The 19,359-nt window shown below is 43.8% G+C and overlaps 1 protein-coding gene across 7 annotated transcripts in view; it reads right to left on the reverse strand.

Moving 5' to 3' along the window:
- The window catches only part of LOC118391781 (active breakpoint cluster region-related protein), a 252,735-nt gene that overhangs the window by 18,398 nt on the left and 214,978 nt on the right, over positions 1 to 19,359 (reverse strand). The window contains exon 1 of one of the 7 annotated variants that reach the window (XM_052457881.1): positions 6,858 to 7,491. The exons of the other annotated variants lie outside the window; for them this stretch is intronic. Within the exon in view, the coding sequence (XP_052313841.1) occupies positions 6,858 to 7,058 (201 nt within the window). The 5' untranslated portion in view covers positions 7,059 to 7,491. Of the gene's footprint in view, positions 1 to 6,857; positions 7,492 to 19,359 lie in introns of those variants that run through there. 7 annotated transcript variants of the gene reach the window in all.

Raw genomic sequence — 19,359 nt, forward strand, 5'->3', positions numbered from 1 at the left:
CTCGGTTGCCATGAGCATCCTGGCAAGACTTCCTGGTTTGAGCCAACCAGCAGGCTTCTCAGCAGGTGGAGAGTTGGGATTGCCAATAGAGCAGCCCAAGCCATTGATCACAGCCTTCTAAAGGCAGTGTGTCTCAGTCATACAGTATAAGATCCAGCTTCATAAACATCATGCAACATAAAGGCATCTGCTTAAAGAGGGGGCTTATGCAACAGCATGTTCCTGCCTGCAGCAAGTGTGACTAACACTGATGATTTATTTACATGTATATTTTGTTCAGGAGAGCGCGTGACCTGTCCTTTAGTCACCAGCCGGGACACTAATGTTCTCAGTTCTGTTCACTACAGAGTGGACCCATGACGGGCAGCCTCACAGTAGCCTGCAAGAGTGGAAGACAGAGAGAGGAGCACGTTCTTATGATTGGCGGTTGCAACAACGTCTCTCTGTTTTATCTTCTGTTAACTCATAGAAGTTTTAAAATGTCTGTAGCAAATTGAGGTACAAAACCATGATGCATTTGCTAAAATCTATTATAATTCTGAGAACTAAGATGTCTAGTTTACTGGAAAGTGTCTTATTTTAAATACATTGAAAATTTGCGCCTGAATTACTGAAATGCGTCCGGATTACATTTAGGTCAGTTTTATACATTACATCATAATAATAGTTATGAAAATGATAAGTACAGATCCTAATCTCAGTGATTCAAGAGAATATATATTTTTGTTTTGTTTATAGTTTCGTGAGAATGACCCAAAAGTGCTTTTTCAATTGCATTATCAAACACATTTTCAATACCTTGATGACTTTCTTCTTGGTCTTGGATGAAAAGTGTTTATTAGTCCGCTGCATTTAGCAACACCATTGAGTGTTTGAGAGGATATTTTCTTTTACTTTCATTCCTCTCGTCTAGCCGAATGCTAATAGCCTGTGTTGGTAGACACTCATTAGCCAAAACGACCCACCACTCTTATGAATCCAGACCACTGAGAGACTTGTAATGAACCATACCAAACAGAGTTGTTTAACACTCCTAGACCAGGTATTCCCAAACCCCCAGGTGTACGCGCAAATGCCTTCGGTGGTACGCCAACTAAAAATGTGGTTCACATTTTAAAAAAGAATAACTTTTTTTTTTTTACTTCACATTTTCAAACAGTCCATTTATATTTTCCAACTGTGCTATACATTAGGGTGAGGTTATTTTCAAGCCCGAGTAGCCTCGTTTCAATGCCAAAAATAAAATTAAACCATCGAGTGTTCAGAGAAATAAGAACACAATGTCAAATACAGGTCACCTTGTCAAATACATAATTAACATCCGATCACATTAACAGTTACTCTCTCGCGGGAATTCCACTAACGTAGTCAAACGTCACTGCCGCTCATGTTGGTATCTGTACTGATGGCGCAAAAGCCATGACAGGGAGACATAGTGGAGTGGTAACGCGCATGCAAGCAGTTGCTCTCGACGCCATTTGGGTACAATGCAGCATCCACCGAGAGGCTCTTGCAGCCAAGGGAATGCCGGACAGCTTGAAAGATGTTTGACACTACAGTGAAAATGGTTAACTTTGTTAAATTAAGGCCCATGAACTCTCGTGTATTTTCTGCACTATGCAATGATATGGGCAGCGACCATGCAACGTATTGACACATTTTTTGAATTGCAAGACAAGCTTAAAGTTCTTTACTGACCATCATTTTCACTTGTCTGACCGCTTGCATGATGACGAGTTTCTCACACGACTGGCCTACCTGGGTGATGTTTTTTCTCATCTGAATGATCTGAATCTAAGATTACAGGGACTCTCCGCAACTACACTACCATTTAAAAGGTTGGGGTCACTTAGAAATGTCCTTGTTTTTGAAAGAAAAGCACATTTCTGACCATTAAAATAACATCAAATTTATCAGAAATACAGTGATTTTTTTATGGAATATCTACATAGAGGCCCATTAACAGCAACCATCACTCCTGTTCCAATGGCACGTTGTGTTCGCTAATCCAAGTTTATCATTTTAAAAAGGCTAATTGATCATTAGAAAACCCTTTTAAAATTATGTTAGCACAGTTGAAAACTGTTATTCTGATTAAAGAAGCATTAAAACTGGCCTTCTTTAGTATATGAAGTATCAGCATTTGTGGGTTCAATTACAGGCTCAAAATGGCCAGAAACAAAGAACTTTCTTCTGAAACTGTTCAGTCTATTATTGTTCTGAGAAATGAAGGCTATTCCATGCGAGATATTGCCAAGTGTGGCAGGCTTACAAAAACAACATTTGAGAGTGTGCTGACCCTGCTGCTAGAGGGGGTACGCAGCTGGAGGTTGAATGTTTGAAGGGGTACGGGACTGTAAAAAAATTGGGAACCACTGTCCTAGACTATTTGGATGATTCACGAAGGCCCCATGGAGGGAGAGACAGAGACAAAAAATACCCACTCTTCTACCAGGGGCAGCAGGTTTGACCCAGCCCAGCAGGGAGAGGGTCATCTTGGGTAGCAGCCTGAGGATACTCCCCTGCCCCCTCCACCCCTCATGGAGCGCATTAGCCAGCCCAAGGGTGTCTGGTGGGGGAGCGTGGGGGGGGGACAGTGAAGGGCTGGACCCCCTTTAGTGACAGTCAGATTTATATGCCCTATAAAACACTCCATTAGAGTACTGGCTGGCATTTGAAGGCCCTTTAAAGAGGCACGGGGGTATGAAACAGTAACATGCCATCTACACTAATCAGCATACTCAAATGGAATACCATCATTTTCTGTGTGGAGATGTTATACTTCATACTCTGTCATACTCCAAACCAGCAGGAAACTGCTGTTGTTCCCGTTTTCCCTCCTTTTGCTCGTCATGATTCCTAAGGATACTGTAGCTGAAGCCCACCAAGGGGTAAAAAAAAAAACATTCTAAACTGGGTGGTTCGAGCCCTGAATGCTGATTGGCTGACAGCCGTGGTATATCAGACCATATACCACGGGTATGACAAAAAGTGTTTTACTGCTCTAATTACATTGGTAACCCGTTTATAATAGCAATAAGGCACCTCGGGTTTGTGATATATGGCCAATATACCACGGCTAAGGGCTGTATCGAGACACTATGCTGCGTCGTGCTTAAGAACAGCCCTTAGCCATGGTATATTGGCCATATATCACACCTCCTCGGGCCTTATTGCTTAAATAACTCACCAAAATAGAAATCAGTATGGAAGAGGACATAGCCTCAAAACACAATTAACAGAAAACATAATGAACACGGTACTTAAGGGGCATAATATCGGATTCAGCCTCGAATAAACCTTTTCTCTGCCAACCAAAGCTCTACTGGAGTCCCTCCCGCTTTATCCTCTTCCTCCTCTTCATCAATAAATGATCCTGTGTGCTCAGTCAGTACTCAAAACACACCTCCCTCCCAGTTTAAAACTCACTAACACACGTTAAACAACAAATACACACCCTTCGTCATCCTCCATCTAAATCTCACTAATACATGCTAGCAGCTACACGCCGTCACACCCTGCAGTCTGTTCAACACACACTCTCTCTCCTTCCTCTCCTTCTTAGCACCTCTTAACAGCATGAGCGTGGTAGAGTGGTAATAGTAGGGATTCTATAGCTGCTCCGGTCCAAAGCCTGATTCTCTGTGGTGCTGTAGGGGAAATATGGAGGGGAATAACTCACACTTTATGACCCCAGTCGGGTGAGGATTGGGCTGGGACTGAGAGGTCATTCATAGACCTGACGTTTACTCAGACCCAACCATCAAAGACTCATTCAACATGAATGAATGAGACCTCATAGCTGCATCCACGAGGGTGAAAGCATGCTCCTATGGGAGGATGTCTGTGTTAGATAGAGAGAAAAAAGAAAGTGCATGATCAAGTGTGTGAAAATATGTGCAAGCGTGAAAGTATGCATGCGTGTGTGAAGGTGTGTATTATACTGTGATTATGAGAGAGGTACAGATGTGTAAACACAGGTCAATGTGGCTCTGTGTGTGTAAACTGAGTATCAGTGTATTTTGAAAACCAAGAGTGTGCAGTACTTAGCTGAACAAACCAATTTATGTAATTTAAATATAAGAAGCAAAACAACCCAGATAGCCTACTCTCCCTCCCTTCCTCTCTCTCAGATTCACATATCAGGCCTGCAGTGCGGGAGGACTCAGAGGGACTCAGCCAGGAGGGGTGTGTGGAAAGGTCTGGGATCAGCTGAGATCAGCTGATATCGATGGGGTAAAGCTGAAGGGATTTCTGCCTGTAATCCAGGCCTGATCCTGGTTCAGGCTGCAGAGTCAGGAGAGACGAGCAGAGAGGAGATATACTGTCAGCTCCAGCCATCAGAAGCAGGGAACGCTCTTTATTGACCTGCCTAAAGCAGACCTGCTCAAATACTAAGAATGGTCAGGGTTTTCGTATTTGAACCCAGGTCTAAAGTGCTGCTGCAGAGTTCACTCCAGCCCTGATCTTAGATCCTTTGTTCTAGTATAGCACCATGGTTTTGTCCTCCTTTATCATGCACATCAATTACTGCTGTTGCTCAAAGTGCTACCAGTGCAGAAATATACAGACCTAGTTTCCTCGGTCTAACACTGTGTATTGCTGCATATATGTTCACAGACATACACCTAGAAACTCTCACCATATTAAGCAGTAAAGTGGCAAATGGTTACCAGCACATTGATATAAAAACAGGCATAGACCAACTGCCTCTGTAAAAAGACCTGTAGCACCGGAGATAAAGACAGTATCTCCTAAAAAAAAAAAAACTTCTTCCTCCAACGCATGAGTCATGGCCTAGAACCTGAAGCAAAGGCATATTTACAACAGCAGCTGTGTGTGTGCGTTTTGGGCATGCACGTGTGTGCATTCCCCAGACAGAGGAGTCAGTCCAACTTGAAAGAGTAGTCAGCTGGACCATGCCTCTCCTCAGCCTGGTACTCTGGTGACAGTAACTGCCATGTCTAATTAGAGAGGAATGTGCCCTAATGAGTCTCAGCCCGGGTTCCCAGGTGCCCTAATGAGTCTCAGCCCGGGTTCCCGGGTGCCCTAATGAGTCTCAGCCCGGGTTCCCGGGTGCCCTAATGAGCCTCAGCCCGGGTTCCCGGGTGCCCTAATGAGCCTCAGCCCGGGTTCCCAGGTGCCCTAATGAGTCTCAGCCCGGGTTCCCAGGTGCCCTAATGAGTCTCAGCCCGGGTTCCCAGGTGCCCTAATGAGTCTCAGCCCGGGTTCCCAGGTGCCCTAATGAGTCTCAGCCCGGGTTCCCAGGTGCCCTAATGAGTCTCAGCCCGGGTTCCCGGGTGCCCTAATGAGTCTCAGCCCGGGTTCCCGGGTGCCCTAATGAGCCTCAGCCCGGGTTCCCGGGTGCCCTAATGAGCCTCAGCCCGGGTTCCCGGGTGCCCTAATGAGTCTCAGCCCGGGTTCCCAGGTGCCCTAATGAGTCGCAGCCCAGGTTCCCAGGTGCCCTAATGAGTCGCAGCCCGGGTTCCCAGGTGCCCTAATGAGTCTCAGCCCGGGTTCCCAGGTGCCCTAATGAGTCTCAGCCCGGGTTCCCGGGTGCCCTAATAAGCCTCAGCCCGGGTTCCCGGGTGCCCTAATGAGCCTCAGCCCGGGTTCCCGGGTGCCCTAATGAGTCTCAGCCCGGGTTCCCAGGTGCCCTAATGAGTCTCAGCCCAGGTTCCCAGGTGCCCTAATGAGTCTCAGCCCGGGTTCCCGGGTGCCCTAATGAGTCTCAGCCCGGGTTCCCGGGTGCCCTAATGAGCCTCAGCCCGGGTTCCCGGGTGCCCTAATGAGCCTCAGCCCGGGTTCCCGGGTGCCCTAATGAGTCTCAGCCCGGGTTCCCGGGTGCCCTAATGAGTCTCAGCCCGGGTTCCCAGGTGCCCTAATGAGTCTCAGCCCGGGTTCCCAGGTGCCCTAATGAGTCTCAGCCCGGGTTCCCAGGTGCCCTAATGAGTCTCAGCCCGGGTTCCCAGGTGCCCTAATGAGTCTCAGCCCGGGTTCCCAGGTGCCCTAATGAGTCTCAGCCCGGGTTCCCAGGTGCCCTAATGACTCTCACCCCGGGGTCCCAGGAGCCCTGCTGAAAGGATCGTTAGTCATATCCAACCTCTACCAATAAAACACACTCTTGGTATAGGGTGCCCTTAGCAAGCTGATCCTAGATCTGTGTCTATCCCCAACATCCTCACCTCAACCATTAGGGGGGAAATGCAATACTGGCTTAGATCAGTGTCTAGGGGTAAAACTTCTCAGAACAGAACAGCAGAGGGAGCAATCTCAGACTCTCAGCTACACCAAAACACCCCTGATAACATAAACAGATCTGTTATCACACAGAGAGGTCTATCATCATGCCCATTCACTGGCTTTGCACTGAGGGGGCAAAAAGAGCAGAGTGGTAGACGTGGAAGGAGGATGAGAGGGTGAGAAAGTGGTGGGAGGGGTGTAGTGTGTAAAATCACTGTGGCATCTCACACACACGCAGTACTCAGGGCAATAACACTGTAGCTCCGCAACAACAGTAAATTATCCTTTGTACCTAAATCATTCATTTAATGCATTTCACTCCTAGTCTGTCATCTAATAGCATCAGCACAGAGCAGAGAGGCAGTGCGTTAGCTGAAGCTACAGTACGAGTTTGGTGTACATTTCACCCCAGTGCAGTGAAGTACACAGAGAGACCTTGTCAGTCCCGTAAGACCATAGAAAGAGGTAGAAAGGGATGACAAACACAGAGAGAAAGAGGGAGTAAAGAGAGCAAAAAAAGATGAACAATGACAGAGAAAGAAAACCGTGACTAAGCTGATAAAAGGAGAATGAGAGAAAATAACAAAAAGGAGGACAATAAATGAAGTAGGGACCTTTTGTCTGAGGAGCTTGCTGCGTACGCGACCCCATAGCTTGGCCCCGGTGTTGGTGTGCCTCCTGATGGCTGAGGAGGGGGTTTGAGGCTGCTGAAGCTGCTGCTGGTTGTTCTGCTGCTGGTCCACCACACAGCAGTGCTGCTCCAGCCGCTCACACATTGTGTTCAGGTTCATGTCAGACACCAGGACTTCCGTCATCCTACCTGAAACTGTGTGCTGAGACGTCTGGCCCACAAGGGGTTAATATGAACTAACTAACAGGGAGTAAAATCTCAAAGGTATCCACTTCCCGAGTGGTCAGATCCAGCACTGTCCAGAAAAACCTCACGTCTAAGGTTGGGGATTTTCTTCTGAATGTTGAGACGAAAAAAAAGGTCTCCCTCAGTTGATGTTCATTTAAGAAAACAAGGTGAAAATGTCCGTTTCAAATGTAAGATGAGGCAATAAGGAAGGCACAAGGTATGACGGGCAGCTTCAGTCCGTGAGAACAGAGAATCCTGAGATGGTTTTCAGTCTTCTTCTAAAGCCGGAGAATTCCACACTGGTCCCTCTCTGGGATGTCAAGACTATTCCACACTGTGCTTCTGCCAGCATCTCCACGGCTCACAATCTGATTTCCAGTAACGCAAACAGAGACACGGAGCACAGTGCAAGGGCGAGAGAGAGAGAGAGGGGGGATGGTGGGAGAGAGAGGGGGGGAGCTGCTGCCGTCACCAGCCCTGTTTCTCCAGATGTGAGAACACACCTCCAACAAACAGAGAAAAAGAAAGAGATTAAGAAAGAAATAACTACAGAGAGAAAGATGACAAACCCTGTTGTGTGCCTTTCCTCTTAGCCTTCATGCATGTTATCATTTCCCACAACTGGTAACCAATCAAGGAAGTGAGTAAAAGAGGGGAAGTAAGGAATGTGAGGGAGAGAGAAGAGGGCAATGTGACTGAGACAAGAGGTTTATTTAGACCCCATCTGAACTGGGACCACATTTCAGCTACATGTAATAATAATATAATATATAATAATAATATATGCCATTTAGCAGACGCTTTTATCCAAAGCGACTTACAGTCATGTGTGCATACATTCTACGTATGGGTGGTCCCGGGAATCGAACCCACTACCCTGGCGTTACAAGCGCCATGCTCTACCAACTGTGCTACAGAAGGACCACAATGGAATCTCAAAGAACAATATGACATTTTCACTGCTGATTTGAAGGGTGAAAAAAAGGTACTAAATGGTTCTCACACTGACACACCCTCTCGTAATCTGACAAGCACAATTTTTTCCTCCATGCCTTCCATCCTCCACTCTCTCACCCCCATCTCTCCCTCTTTCTCCTCCCCCCTTTTCTCTTCAGCTCTCTCCCTGTGTGCATGTTGCCATGCGTTTTCTCCAGATTACTTCTCCTCCACGCTCCACTGAGTCCTCTGCCCATTATGTGTGTGTGTGTGTGTGTGTGTGTGTGTGTGTGTGTGTGTGTGTGTGTGTGTGTGTGTGTGTGTGTGTGTGTGTGTGTGTGTGTGTGTGTGTGTGTGTGTGTGTGTGTGTGTGTGTGTGTGTGTAAGAGTGGGATTCCTCCAGCCCCTCAGCCCCTCTCCCCTGCCCCTGTCCATAGGGAGATGCAGGGCTAATTGACCCCCAGTGTTTCCACTACGCTAGTTAACCCCTTACCCCCACCACCCTCAGCCGTCCAGACACACATCAGGGAATCATTCATATGGGTCTTTCTATAAACTAGGCTACCAGTGAGGATTTCCTACAATGGAAAACTTGTTACAGCTGTTGATAAGTCAAGAGAATAATCTGCTATTTTTTTTTACCATCATTACATTGCGATAAGGGGAGATCATAGCTATATTCAATAAAATTCAATAAAATTCACAAGTTGATTTAAAACCCTTTATCACGGTTGTCTTAACAGATTTCTCAAAAAACATGTGACATAAAACATTGCATTTTTGTCAGTGTAAGTTGTTGTTATATCCTATATTAAGCATTAATCAGTTCAATCAGACATTGAACTTGAACCCTGTAAGAATCCTGTATAGAGCTCAGAAATGCTGTGTAAGTACATAACGTGTTGTGTTACATGGTGGAAACAGTTTTCATAGGCACACAAATAATAAATGAGATCGAAAAATGGAATACTTCTAACTGAAAGTGTCACCTTACCTTGATACTTAAAACCTAAATCATTAATGTGGTTCTTCAATAATTATGCATAATACCTGGATGCACAGTTGGTGTTGAACTGTTTAATTACACTGATATTTTCACACATCATCATCTGATCGAGGGAGGAATTCTCCAAATGACAGCCAAGTGAGAAACAGCTGTTGTGTTAGTGCATGCAATGCAACAACAGCCCAAGTGTTGGAAAAAAGGGTTTTGCGAGGTATGTCCAGAATATGTTGCTCTCTCATTCGCAGTGGCGATTTTATCATTGAAATCCTGGTGCATCACAAAAAAAAGAGCCCCTACACAACACTAAACATTAATTGCATTATAACGGTGCCCATAAACTGTTAGGGCCTACATAAAGGAGTCCCAACAGCATTCCCAACACCTTACCACTGCTACATCTGGCTATCAGCAGAGCCTTCGTCTGGCAGAAAAACTGTTCATTCAACCTCATTTGCTGCCTTTTAAAACAATATAGCTGACATGGCTGACTTGCTTAAACAAATGTGGTTTCTACTGACAATTGAGATGTGCAAACTATGGCATAAGCGGACAAGCGGATAAGAGGCAATCCATAATTTCGATTAAGACATTAATGAGAGAGCTAGGATGCATGTGGTCAATATAAATATTTGTTTAGCACTTTGAAATGTACAGCGACAGAATTCAAAACATGGGCCATTCTTACAGTGTTCTCCCTGTACACCAAGTCAGAACCATAGGTTAAATAAAGGGAGCATATAAGCAGACAATGAAAGCTCTTCCAATATTCAATGATTACATTTCTCTATATAAAAGGTTATAGGCTACATGTGCACCACCAAGTCAGAACATTAGGTCAAAATTAAGAGGGAAAAATAGATCAAATTATTTGGGTGAGGCACATGGGCTACTAACAGCTTACTACACATAAACTTAGTATTACTTTCTTAGCGACAGTATACATACCTCCCTGGCATATTACATAATTTATGAGGCAGCATACAATACATTTCTGGACTCACTTTGTTGTGCTGTGCTCACTTGAACAGGAAGGTGGCGTGGCGGTCCTTCGTGGGAAAATTGTGTCATCAAACTTTGGCATCAAATATTGGAAGAGCTTTCATTGTTTGCATTCTCTGGATTTATGGTGCTTTCAACTGGGAACTCGGGGGGAAACAAGGTTGAATGATGATGACGTCAGTGATCTTCAGGTCATAGCTCTAGAAAGAGGACAGAGTTCCCGATTTACAATTTTGAGTTGGATGAACATTCAAAACGTATTTTCCCATTTGGAGCTCGTTTTTTCCCCGAGTTCCCAGTTGTCTTGATCTCACTGAAGTCAGATTTCCCAGTTCCGAGGTAACAGTTGTTTTGAGTGCGGCAGAAATCATGCTGGATTGACAGCGTGGTCAACATTGAATGTTTATCATTTTAAGCTTGGGACCACACAGCCACTCAACTTAATAGCAAACTAGTGATTGCTTTGCAATGCTTGCAGTTAGCCACTGATTCCTTCCAAACCACTCATTGTTGAATTTGCAATTTCCAACTTGTTGTGTAATATTTATGCCCAATGGCCGATGAGCACCGATACATTTTATCTATAATTTCTCTTCATATGACAAGGGTTAAAAAGGATTTGCCAGTAGAAAGTATGATGTTGACATGATCAGTCCAATCAAAGCTACTGTACATATGTGATTCTGTCATTTTATCTGTGGCTAATGACCTTGAGCCTTCTTGGATGGGCACTTCTAATGTAACTCTATGGCAGCACGAAGGGTCTTGAATTTTCGAGCTCTACCCTTAGATTTGGTGGTGAAGCAGTGTCCCCATGAGTGACAGAACACTGAGCCAATCATGGCGCAACTAGAGAACATTACCAACCCCTACGCTTTGTATTTTCCACTGGCTGCCCCACCACCACAGAAAGAACTGAGCTAGGCTGAAACACCTGCATTTTGGAGCTGCCTTATTCAAGAAAGCAAAAAAGAGACCATGTTTGTCTGCTGCTTTATTAACTCAATGATATATATATTTTTTACATTGTTTGCCAAAATAACGTGCAGAACACGTAACCCCCCAAAAAAAAAAAAACGTAGACAAATGTGGGGCTCAAAACAGGCTCTGAATGACAGGTCGCCACTCCTCATTCATTATGCCGGTGGAGACAGTTGTGCCTGGATCCACTTTGGATCTACTATCCCAGCTTGATCTGCTGTTGTCTGCTTGATTTACAGTAGGGTTTTGGATTTAACAGCAAAGGCATCAGGGTAATTAGTTTGTTTTCATGTTTTTGTGCCTTGGATTGGTCTCTTGTGCGCAAATGTATAGGATAGACTAATGCACCACACCCAACGCTCTTCCTATGATTTATTCTGATATAATGAGAAATTACATACCTTAGTGGGCTTATTGACAATATGATCTGGTAATAAATACATTTTGGTTTCCATGTTACACCTGCAATTTTAAACAATAAAAGGGACTTGAAGTAGCTTACTGGAACTTGGAGCTCAGAAATTCAAGTTCTGGAAAAGGCCCATTTCCTCATTTTGATACTTGAAAATACCTTGTAATTATTGTAGCCAATTTAAGTTTTCCTGCTCCCGCATAATTATCTGTGATTTCAGTTTTCATACGTTTTTGTGAGAGATGTGGCAACTTTCATTTGTTTCCCTCTGCTTCAATTGAATGGTGTTGCGCTACTCTGTTGAGGTAAAACCATGTGTGATTATTATGTGGACGACAACATCTAATGTTGGCTTCAATTTGTCTTTCCATACAAATCCTTCCATTAAAAAAAGGAACCTGGTTTTTGGCCACTTTCTCATTATAAAAACAGCAATGGTAAGATGAATGATACCACTATTCATGGCTTTATTATGCATGAATCTAATTTATTTAATCAGACAATGTCCGCATTAATCACCACATATTTTAGAATGTAATAATCATTTGAACATCAATGCCCCCAAAAAATGCATAATTAAAGTGGTACTAGCCTACTTTTCTTCTACACTTTTTGCATGCTTAAAAAAACAAACAATGATAACATTAAGGTCCTTTAACATTACAATTAAGTGCTTGAAAACGTTCCTGAAAGCCCTTGAATTTGACTTGCCAATGTCTGTATGAGCCACGAGGATGTATAGTCCTAGACCTGTGTTGTATAAGTGGAGTTATGGGCCAACTTGCATATATTACATTTTATTCCCCTAAGTACACATGTGGAAATGCTAAAAAATATTTTTTTTGTAGTTTCAAACCATTTTGAAATGTTGATCCCAATGTCACACATTGGCCCCATTATTTATAGAAAGACTCATATACAATATATTATATCCAGCCACTCTGGAGACTACTACAGTGAATCAGAATCTACTCTCAGAAAGCACAACTGGGGATACACAGTCAGACATGGATGATGGATGAATAGTTATGCCTCAAGCTTTGAAAGGGAATAGTATATTGTATAATGAATGGATCGATCCAGGAAAGCCATACTTGTCATGGTTTATCTGGTTCCATATCTTTTCTCCATGTATTTCTATGAAGGAGAAAAGGAGAACGGCGGAAGGCTGCATTTCATAGCGTAACAGAGACAGATGGTCTCCTCTCCACAACAGTAGCTATGTATGGTCATACAGACGCCCTATGCACTCCATACTGAGGTAGACTGCAATCTTCAGAGTCATGGGAGGGGAACACAGAGAGGGTACCAGGCAGATAACACACATGTCATATATGAAAGGAGGAATGCATGCATTGATTGCACAAATACACACAGTAAGATGAGAATCATTCCAGTGTTTTACTTGCTATATTGTATTTACTTTGCCACCATGGCCTTTACCTCCCTTCTCACCTCATTTGCTCACATTGTATATAGACTTGTTTATACTGTATTATTGACTTTATGTTTGTTTTACTCCATGTGTAACTCTGTCGTTTTATCTGTCGAACTGCTTTGCTTTGCTTTATCTTGGCCAGGTCGCAATTGTAAATGAGAACTTGTTCTCAACTTGCCTACCTGGTTAAATAAAGGTGAAATAAAAAAAAATGTAAATTCTGAAGCGAATCAGAATAGGTTCTTCCCACAGCCATTATGCCTAGAGACCCATCAGCTTGGTCAAAGCAAGACAAAATCAAAACAAATGTAAGCCAAAAGGCAAGGAGAAGATAGGCCAACTACTCGGTTCAGTACAGTACTCGATCACTGGTAATTCCATTCAAACTCATGTTCCCTCTCTTAACAACTCTTATCACAAGTTAAATAAAGCCAGTCAGTGTTGTCAGCCTTCAGCCTGGACTCAATATGATGTCATACATGACCGTGACAGGCCATGGGGGTTACGTGAATGACATCGTGTAATGATAATAATAAAACTGTGTTCAGATAGGAAGTAGTTAGCACCCTTAACTGCGAGTATGTGCGTATGTGCGCGTGTTCGGTCTATCTGTGCTTCGGTCAGATGGGACTAACTTCTCCTCTCTGCCTGGCTCTTTGCTGTTTTCAATCAGGGGGCTGACCTAACTCAGGATTATAAGCATGAAACATGTATACAGTCTGGTGCATCATTTCTTGGAATGAATGGGAACCATATATAATTATACATATATATTTTTGGTGATTAAGGGAGTCCTAGTCACTTGCATTTTTTGGGGAAGACAACTATGGCACAGCACGAGGCATAGAAACAACATGAACTCCTCAGCGACACTGCTAGATAGTAATGCAAGATTCCACTGTATATTCAATGAAAACCAAAACAATTCACTGAATCATTCCTCATATTCACAATGTATTGGCAGAGAGTTAAACACCGAATGAGTTTGACCTGAATCCATCATGGTTGCAATCAACCGTGTCCTCCCGCTGTGAATGAATAGCAATGAGCCTTTAAAAAGATTTGTCAGTTCTAGCAGGAAGTCTCCACCTCAGTCAACTGGAACAATCAGCTCCCATTAAATCCCAGTTATACTGGAAGACATACTGGGAGCACTAGAGTCAACTGGCTGTTAGTGTTCCACTGCTTCTCTTTCAACTGTCAACTGTCTCTTCTTCCCTCTGATCAGCCAGACAGCAACAACAACAAAAGGCAATGCATCAGCACCTCTTCCTCTTTTTTAGAGGATGTCTAGTTAGCCGTTACCCCTGCATTGTCTCAAAGGCTTCTTTTGTCTTTGTGTTTACTGTACTTCAATGGGAAGTCACCGTCTAAGAGCGATGATGAGAGATTCTATCTTCTTTAAATTCATTTAAAGTATCTGAAGAAAGCTTGGGTTCATTTCCTCTACTGTTAAGGAGTGTTTCTGTTATAAAGGCTGGGGTGTACATATACAAATAGGATGATAGAATAGCTTTCTGTGTCCATCAGATGATATAGAATAGAATGGATAGAATAGAACATGTAGGTGTTTGTTTATCTGTGTGTTTGACAGTGTTGTCTCCCACCACACAGCTTCAGTATAAGGAACATGGGGCTGAGGGGAGAGCAGATCAATTAATCAACATTGCAGCAACACTCTTTCTTGAAGATTGACAGTTCAGTTAGTCCATCACTCCAAATTAAAATGACTTGACACGCACAAACACGCAGAACTTCACTCAACAGTACCCAAACACACATACTCTTACTTGCCGAAACCTATTCAACCCCCCCCTCCAGTATTTCCTCATGGCTTATTTATGGAGTTAATGACATGTCTACATCATCTATGCTGCATGATGTAGGATATGCTGAGATCCTGCTTTGGCAGAATCACACACACACACTTGCGAGGTTGTAGATGCACGCACACAAACACTATAATGATGTCAGGTCCTGGAATGTGTGTAAAGCTTTGCTTGGAGAGAGGGAGAGACAGTCACTTTACCCCTACCTACCTACGCAATTACCTGGACTAACCTGTACCCCCGCACATTGACATAGTACCAGTACCCCTGTAAATAGCCTCGTTATTGTTATTTATTGTAAAGAAAATAATAATCTTGCTTTAGTATATTTTTCTTATTCTTTTCTTTTTATATAAAAATATTTACTTACTTAAAAAAATCTGCATTGTTGTTTAAGGCCTTACAAGTAAGCATTTCACTGTAAGGTCTACCTACACCTGTTGTATTCACCACACCTGACAATAAAAGTTTGATTTGATTTGACAGAAAGTGAGAGGGGGGAGCGAGAATGAGAGAGCAAGAAAGAGAGAGAAGAAAATAGGAGAGAGAAAGAGAACAAAAAAGTGGGAGCATACAATATGTTTGGCCATTGCCAGATATAATCCATACACCTGACAGGTGTGGTATATCAAAAAGCTGATTAAACAGCATGATCATTACACAGATGCACCTTGTGCTGGGGACAAAAGGCCACTCCAAAATGTGCAGTTGTGTCACACAACAATGCCACAGAGGTCTCAAGTTTTGAGGGAGCGTGCAATTGGCATGCTGACTGCAGGAATGTTCACCAGAGCTGTTGCCAGAGAATTAAATGTTAATTTCTCTACCACAAGCTGCATCTGTCGTTTGAGAGAATTTGGCAGTACATTTTTATTAATTTGATTTTTATTTATTTCACCTTTATTTAATCAGGTAGGCCAGTTGAGAACATCTTCTCATTTACAACTGCGACCTGGCTAAGATGGAGCAAAGCAGTGCGACACAGACACAGTTATACATGGGATATACAAACGTACAGTCAGTAACACAATATAAAAATCTATTTACAGTGTGTGCAAATGTAGTAAGATTAGGCAATAAATAGGCCATGGTGGTGAAATAATTACAATTTAGCAATTAAGCACTGGAGTGATAGACGTGCAAAAGATGAATGTGCAAGTAGAGATACTGGGGTGCAAATGACCAAAAAATAACATGGGGATGAGGTGGGCAATTTACAGATGGGCTATGTAAAGGTGCTGCTCTGTCAGCTGATGCTTAAAGTTAGTGAGGGAGATAAGTATCCAGCTTCAGTGATTTTTCCCATTTCCAGTCATTGGCCGCAGAGAACTGGAAGGAAAGGAGGCCAAATGAGGAGTTGCTTTGGGGGTGACCCGAGAAATATACCTGCTGGAGCGCGTGCTGCTATGGTGACCAGTTAGGTGAGATAAGGCGGGGCTTTACCTAGCAAAGACTTATAGATGACCTGGAGCCAGTGGGTTTGGTGACGAATATGTAGTGAGGGCCAGCCAACGAGAGCTTATAGGTCACAATGGTGGGTAGTATATGGGGCTTTGGTGACAAAACGGATGGCACTGTGATAGACTACATCCAGTTTGCTGAGTAGAATGTTGGAGGCTATTTTGTAAATTACATCACCGAAGTCGAGGATTGGTAGGATAGTCAGTTTTACGAGGGTATGTTTGGCAGCATGAGTGAAGGATGCTTTGATGCGAAATACGAAGCCAATTCTAGATTTAATTTTGGATTGGAGATGTTTAATATGAGTCTGGAAGGAGAGTTTACAGTCCAACCAGACACCTAGGTATTTGTAGTTGTCCATATATTCCAAGTCAGAACCGTCCAGAGTAGTGATGCTAGACGGGCGGGTGGTTGGGGGCAGTGATCAAATGAAGAGCATGCATTTAGTTTTACTTGCATTTAAGAGCAGTTGGAGGCCACGGAAGGAGAGTTGTATGGCATTGAAGCACTTCTGGAGGTTAGATAACACAGTGTCCAAATAAGGGCTAGAAGTAAACAGAATGGTGTCGTCTGTGTAGAGGTGGATCAGAGAATCACCAGCAGCAAGAGCGACGTCATTGATGTATACAGAGAAAAGAGTCGGCCCGAGAATTGAACCCTGTGGCACCCCCATAGAGACTGCCAGAGGTCCGGACAACAGGCCCTCCGATTTGACACACTGAACTCACACCGCACCCACCCGCCCGACTAGCATCACTACTCTGGACGGTTCTGATTTAGAATATATGTGGACAACTACAAATACCTAGGTGTCTGGCTAGACTGCTAGACCATGTGTATGGCGACATGTACAGTAGGCGACCGGTTTGCTGATGTCAACGTTGTGAACAGAGTGCCACATGGCGGCGGTGGAGTTATGGTATGGACAGGCATAAGCTACAGACAACAAACTGCATTTTATTGATGGCAATTTGAATGCACAGAGATACCGTGACGAGATCCTGAGGCCCATTGTCGTGCCATTCATTCGCCGCCATTGCCTCATGTTTCAGCATGATAATGCACAGCCCCATGTCGCTAGGATCTGTACACAATTCCTGGAAGCTGCGTACTCGAGACATGTCACCCGTTGAACATGTTTGGGATGCTCTGGATCGACGTGTACGACAGCGTGCTCCAGTTCCTTCCAATATCCAGCAACTTAGCACAGCCATTGAAAAGGACTGGGACAACATTCGACAGGCCATAATCAGCAGCCTCATCAACTCTATGCGAAGGCGATGTGTTTCGATGCATGAGGCAAATATGCTGGTCACACTAGACACTGACTGGTTTTCTGATCCGCGACCCTACCTTTTTTTAAGGTATCTGTGACCAACAGATATATATCTGAATTCCCAGTCATGTGAAATCCATAGATTAGAGCCTAATATATATATTTTTTTATATTGACTGATTTCCTCTCATGAACTGTAAGTCAGTAAAATCTTTGTTGTGTTTATATTTTTGTTCAGTATAAACAACCAGTGTGGCACAGTTAGCCTCCCAGCCCTCTATAAAGACTTCTCCATTATCGAGTGGCTCCATAAGAGACAGATAGACTCAGCCCAGGACGCAACTCAGTCCTACCTGCGATTCTTCACTGTACACTTGACTTTCAAAACATTATTTCCAAACGTGTGTGAAGTGCCCTTAAACAACCCTGGACTGTTTTGTGAATTAGCATTAATTGAGTCATTCCATTGGCAAGTACAGCTTGGATTCCAATATGAAGAATCTCGTTCTAGAGTAGAAACCAAACATGAGTGCTTTGAACTGACACCCACCGGTAACATGAACCGACACACTTTTACAGCTGGACAGTGTTGATCCAAGATGGCGTAGCAGTAAGTCGTCCTGTCGTATCGTGTCCCCTGTATATATCGTCTCTTTTTCGTTTTACATATTTTTCTTCGCATATCTTTAAAAACATTTTGCTAAACCTAAGCTTCCAAATACTCTCCTGCAACCCGCCTCACCCAATGTAGCTACTTTTTCCTAAAGTATTTATATTTACTTCGGAACCGGAACCCCTCAACTGAAGCTAGCCAGCTAACCACCAGCTATGCTAGCGGTCTTCAGCTAACCGGTCATCAGCTAACCTTTAGCTCGGAAAGCTCTCGCCAGTTCGAACAACGCAACGCGAACCAGAGCATAACGGACCTATTTATTTTTTATCAACGGATTCCCATCGCAAACGGAACATTTTTCAGCTGGATCTTCACAACTAGCTATCGAGCTAAACCGCAACCCTGGTTGATTACTCCTGGCTAGCGTTTCCACCCACTTAGCTTGAAGCTAGCCCGGCCAGAGCCCCTGTGCTACCACCGTAGCATACTCCTGGGCTACAATACCCGGACCCATGACCGGTCTATCGATGTCACCGCATGAAGAGGAATAAACAGACTCAACCCATCGCGACGTCCCCCAAAGGCTAACTCTCTAGCCCTTGCTATCTCCTTGCTTGCTGATTCGGCCTGCTAACTGCTAGCTTGTTTAGCCCAGGTCCGCTAACTGCTTCCTTGTTTACCCCGGCCTGCTACTGTTAGCTTGTTAGCACAGGCCTGCTAACCGTCTGCATCGTCGCATCCCAAACACTCAGTGGCCCATATGTACTTTCTATCTCTTCCCGATTTAAAAAAAAAATGTTTATACCTTCCGGAAACCTGCCTCACCCAATGTGATACGGAATCGCTATTATTTTTCATTTTTAGAACACACTCAAGAACCTCCAGAAGCTAACCAGCTAACTAGCTACAAGCTATTTAGTCATTGTTAGTTTTTTAACCTGGATAACACTCGCCAGTCCAGCTCCCCTGCCCCATCCACCTCTGCCCCCTGGACACTGATCACTTGGCTACATAGCTGATGCACGCTGGACTGTCCATTAATCACGGTACTCCATTCTGCTTGTTTGTTGTATCTGTCGGCCCCGTTGCCTAGTCAACGCCATTTTACCTGCTGTTGTTGTGCTAGCTGATTAGCTGTTGTCTCACCTACTGTTTTAGCTAGCTTTCCCAATTCAACACCTGTGATTACTGCATGCCTCGCTGTATGTCTCTCTCAAATGTCAATATATTTTTTTTAATTTTACCTTTATTTAACCAGGCAAGTCAGTTAAGAACACATTCTTATTTTCAATGACAGCCTGGGAAC

This window comes from Oncorhynchus keta, chromosome 12, assembly GCF_023373465.1.
Source record: "Oncorhynchus keta strain PuntledgeMale-10-30-2019 chromosome 12, Oket_V2, whole genome shotgun sequence".
Taxonomy (NCBI): Eukaryota; Metazoa; Chordata; class Actinopteri; order Salmoniformes; family Salmonidae; genus Oncorhynchus; species Oncorhynchus keta.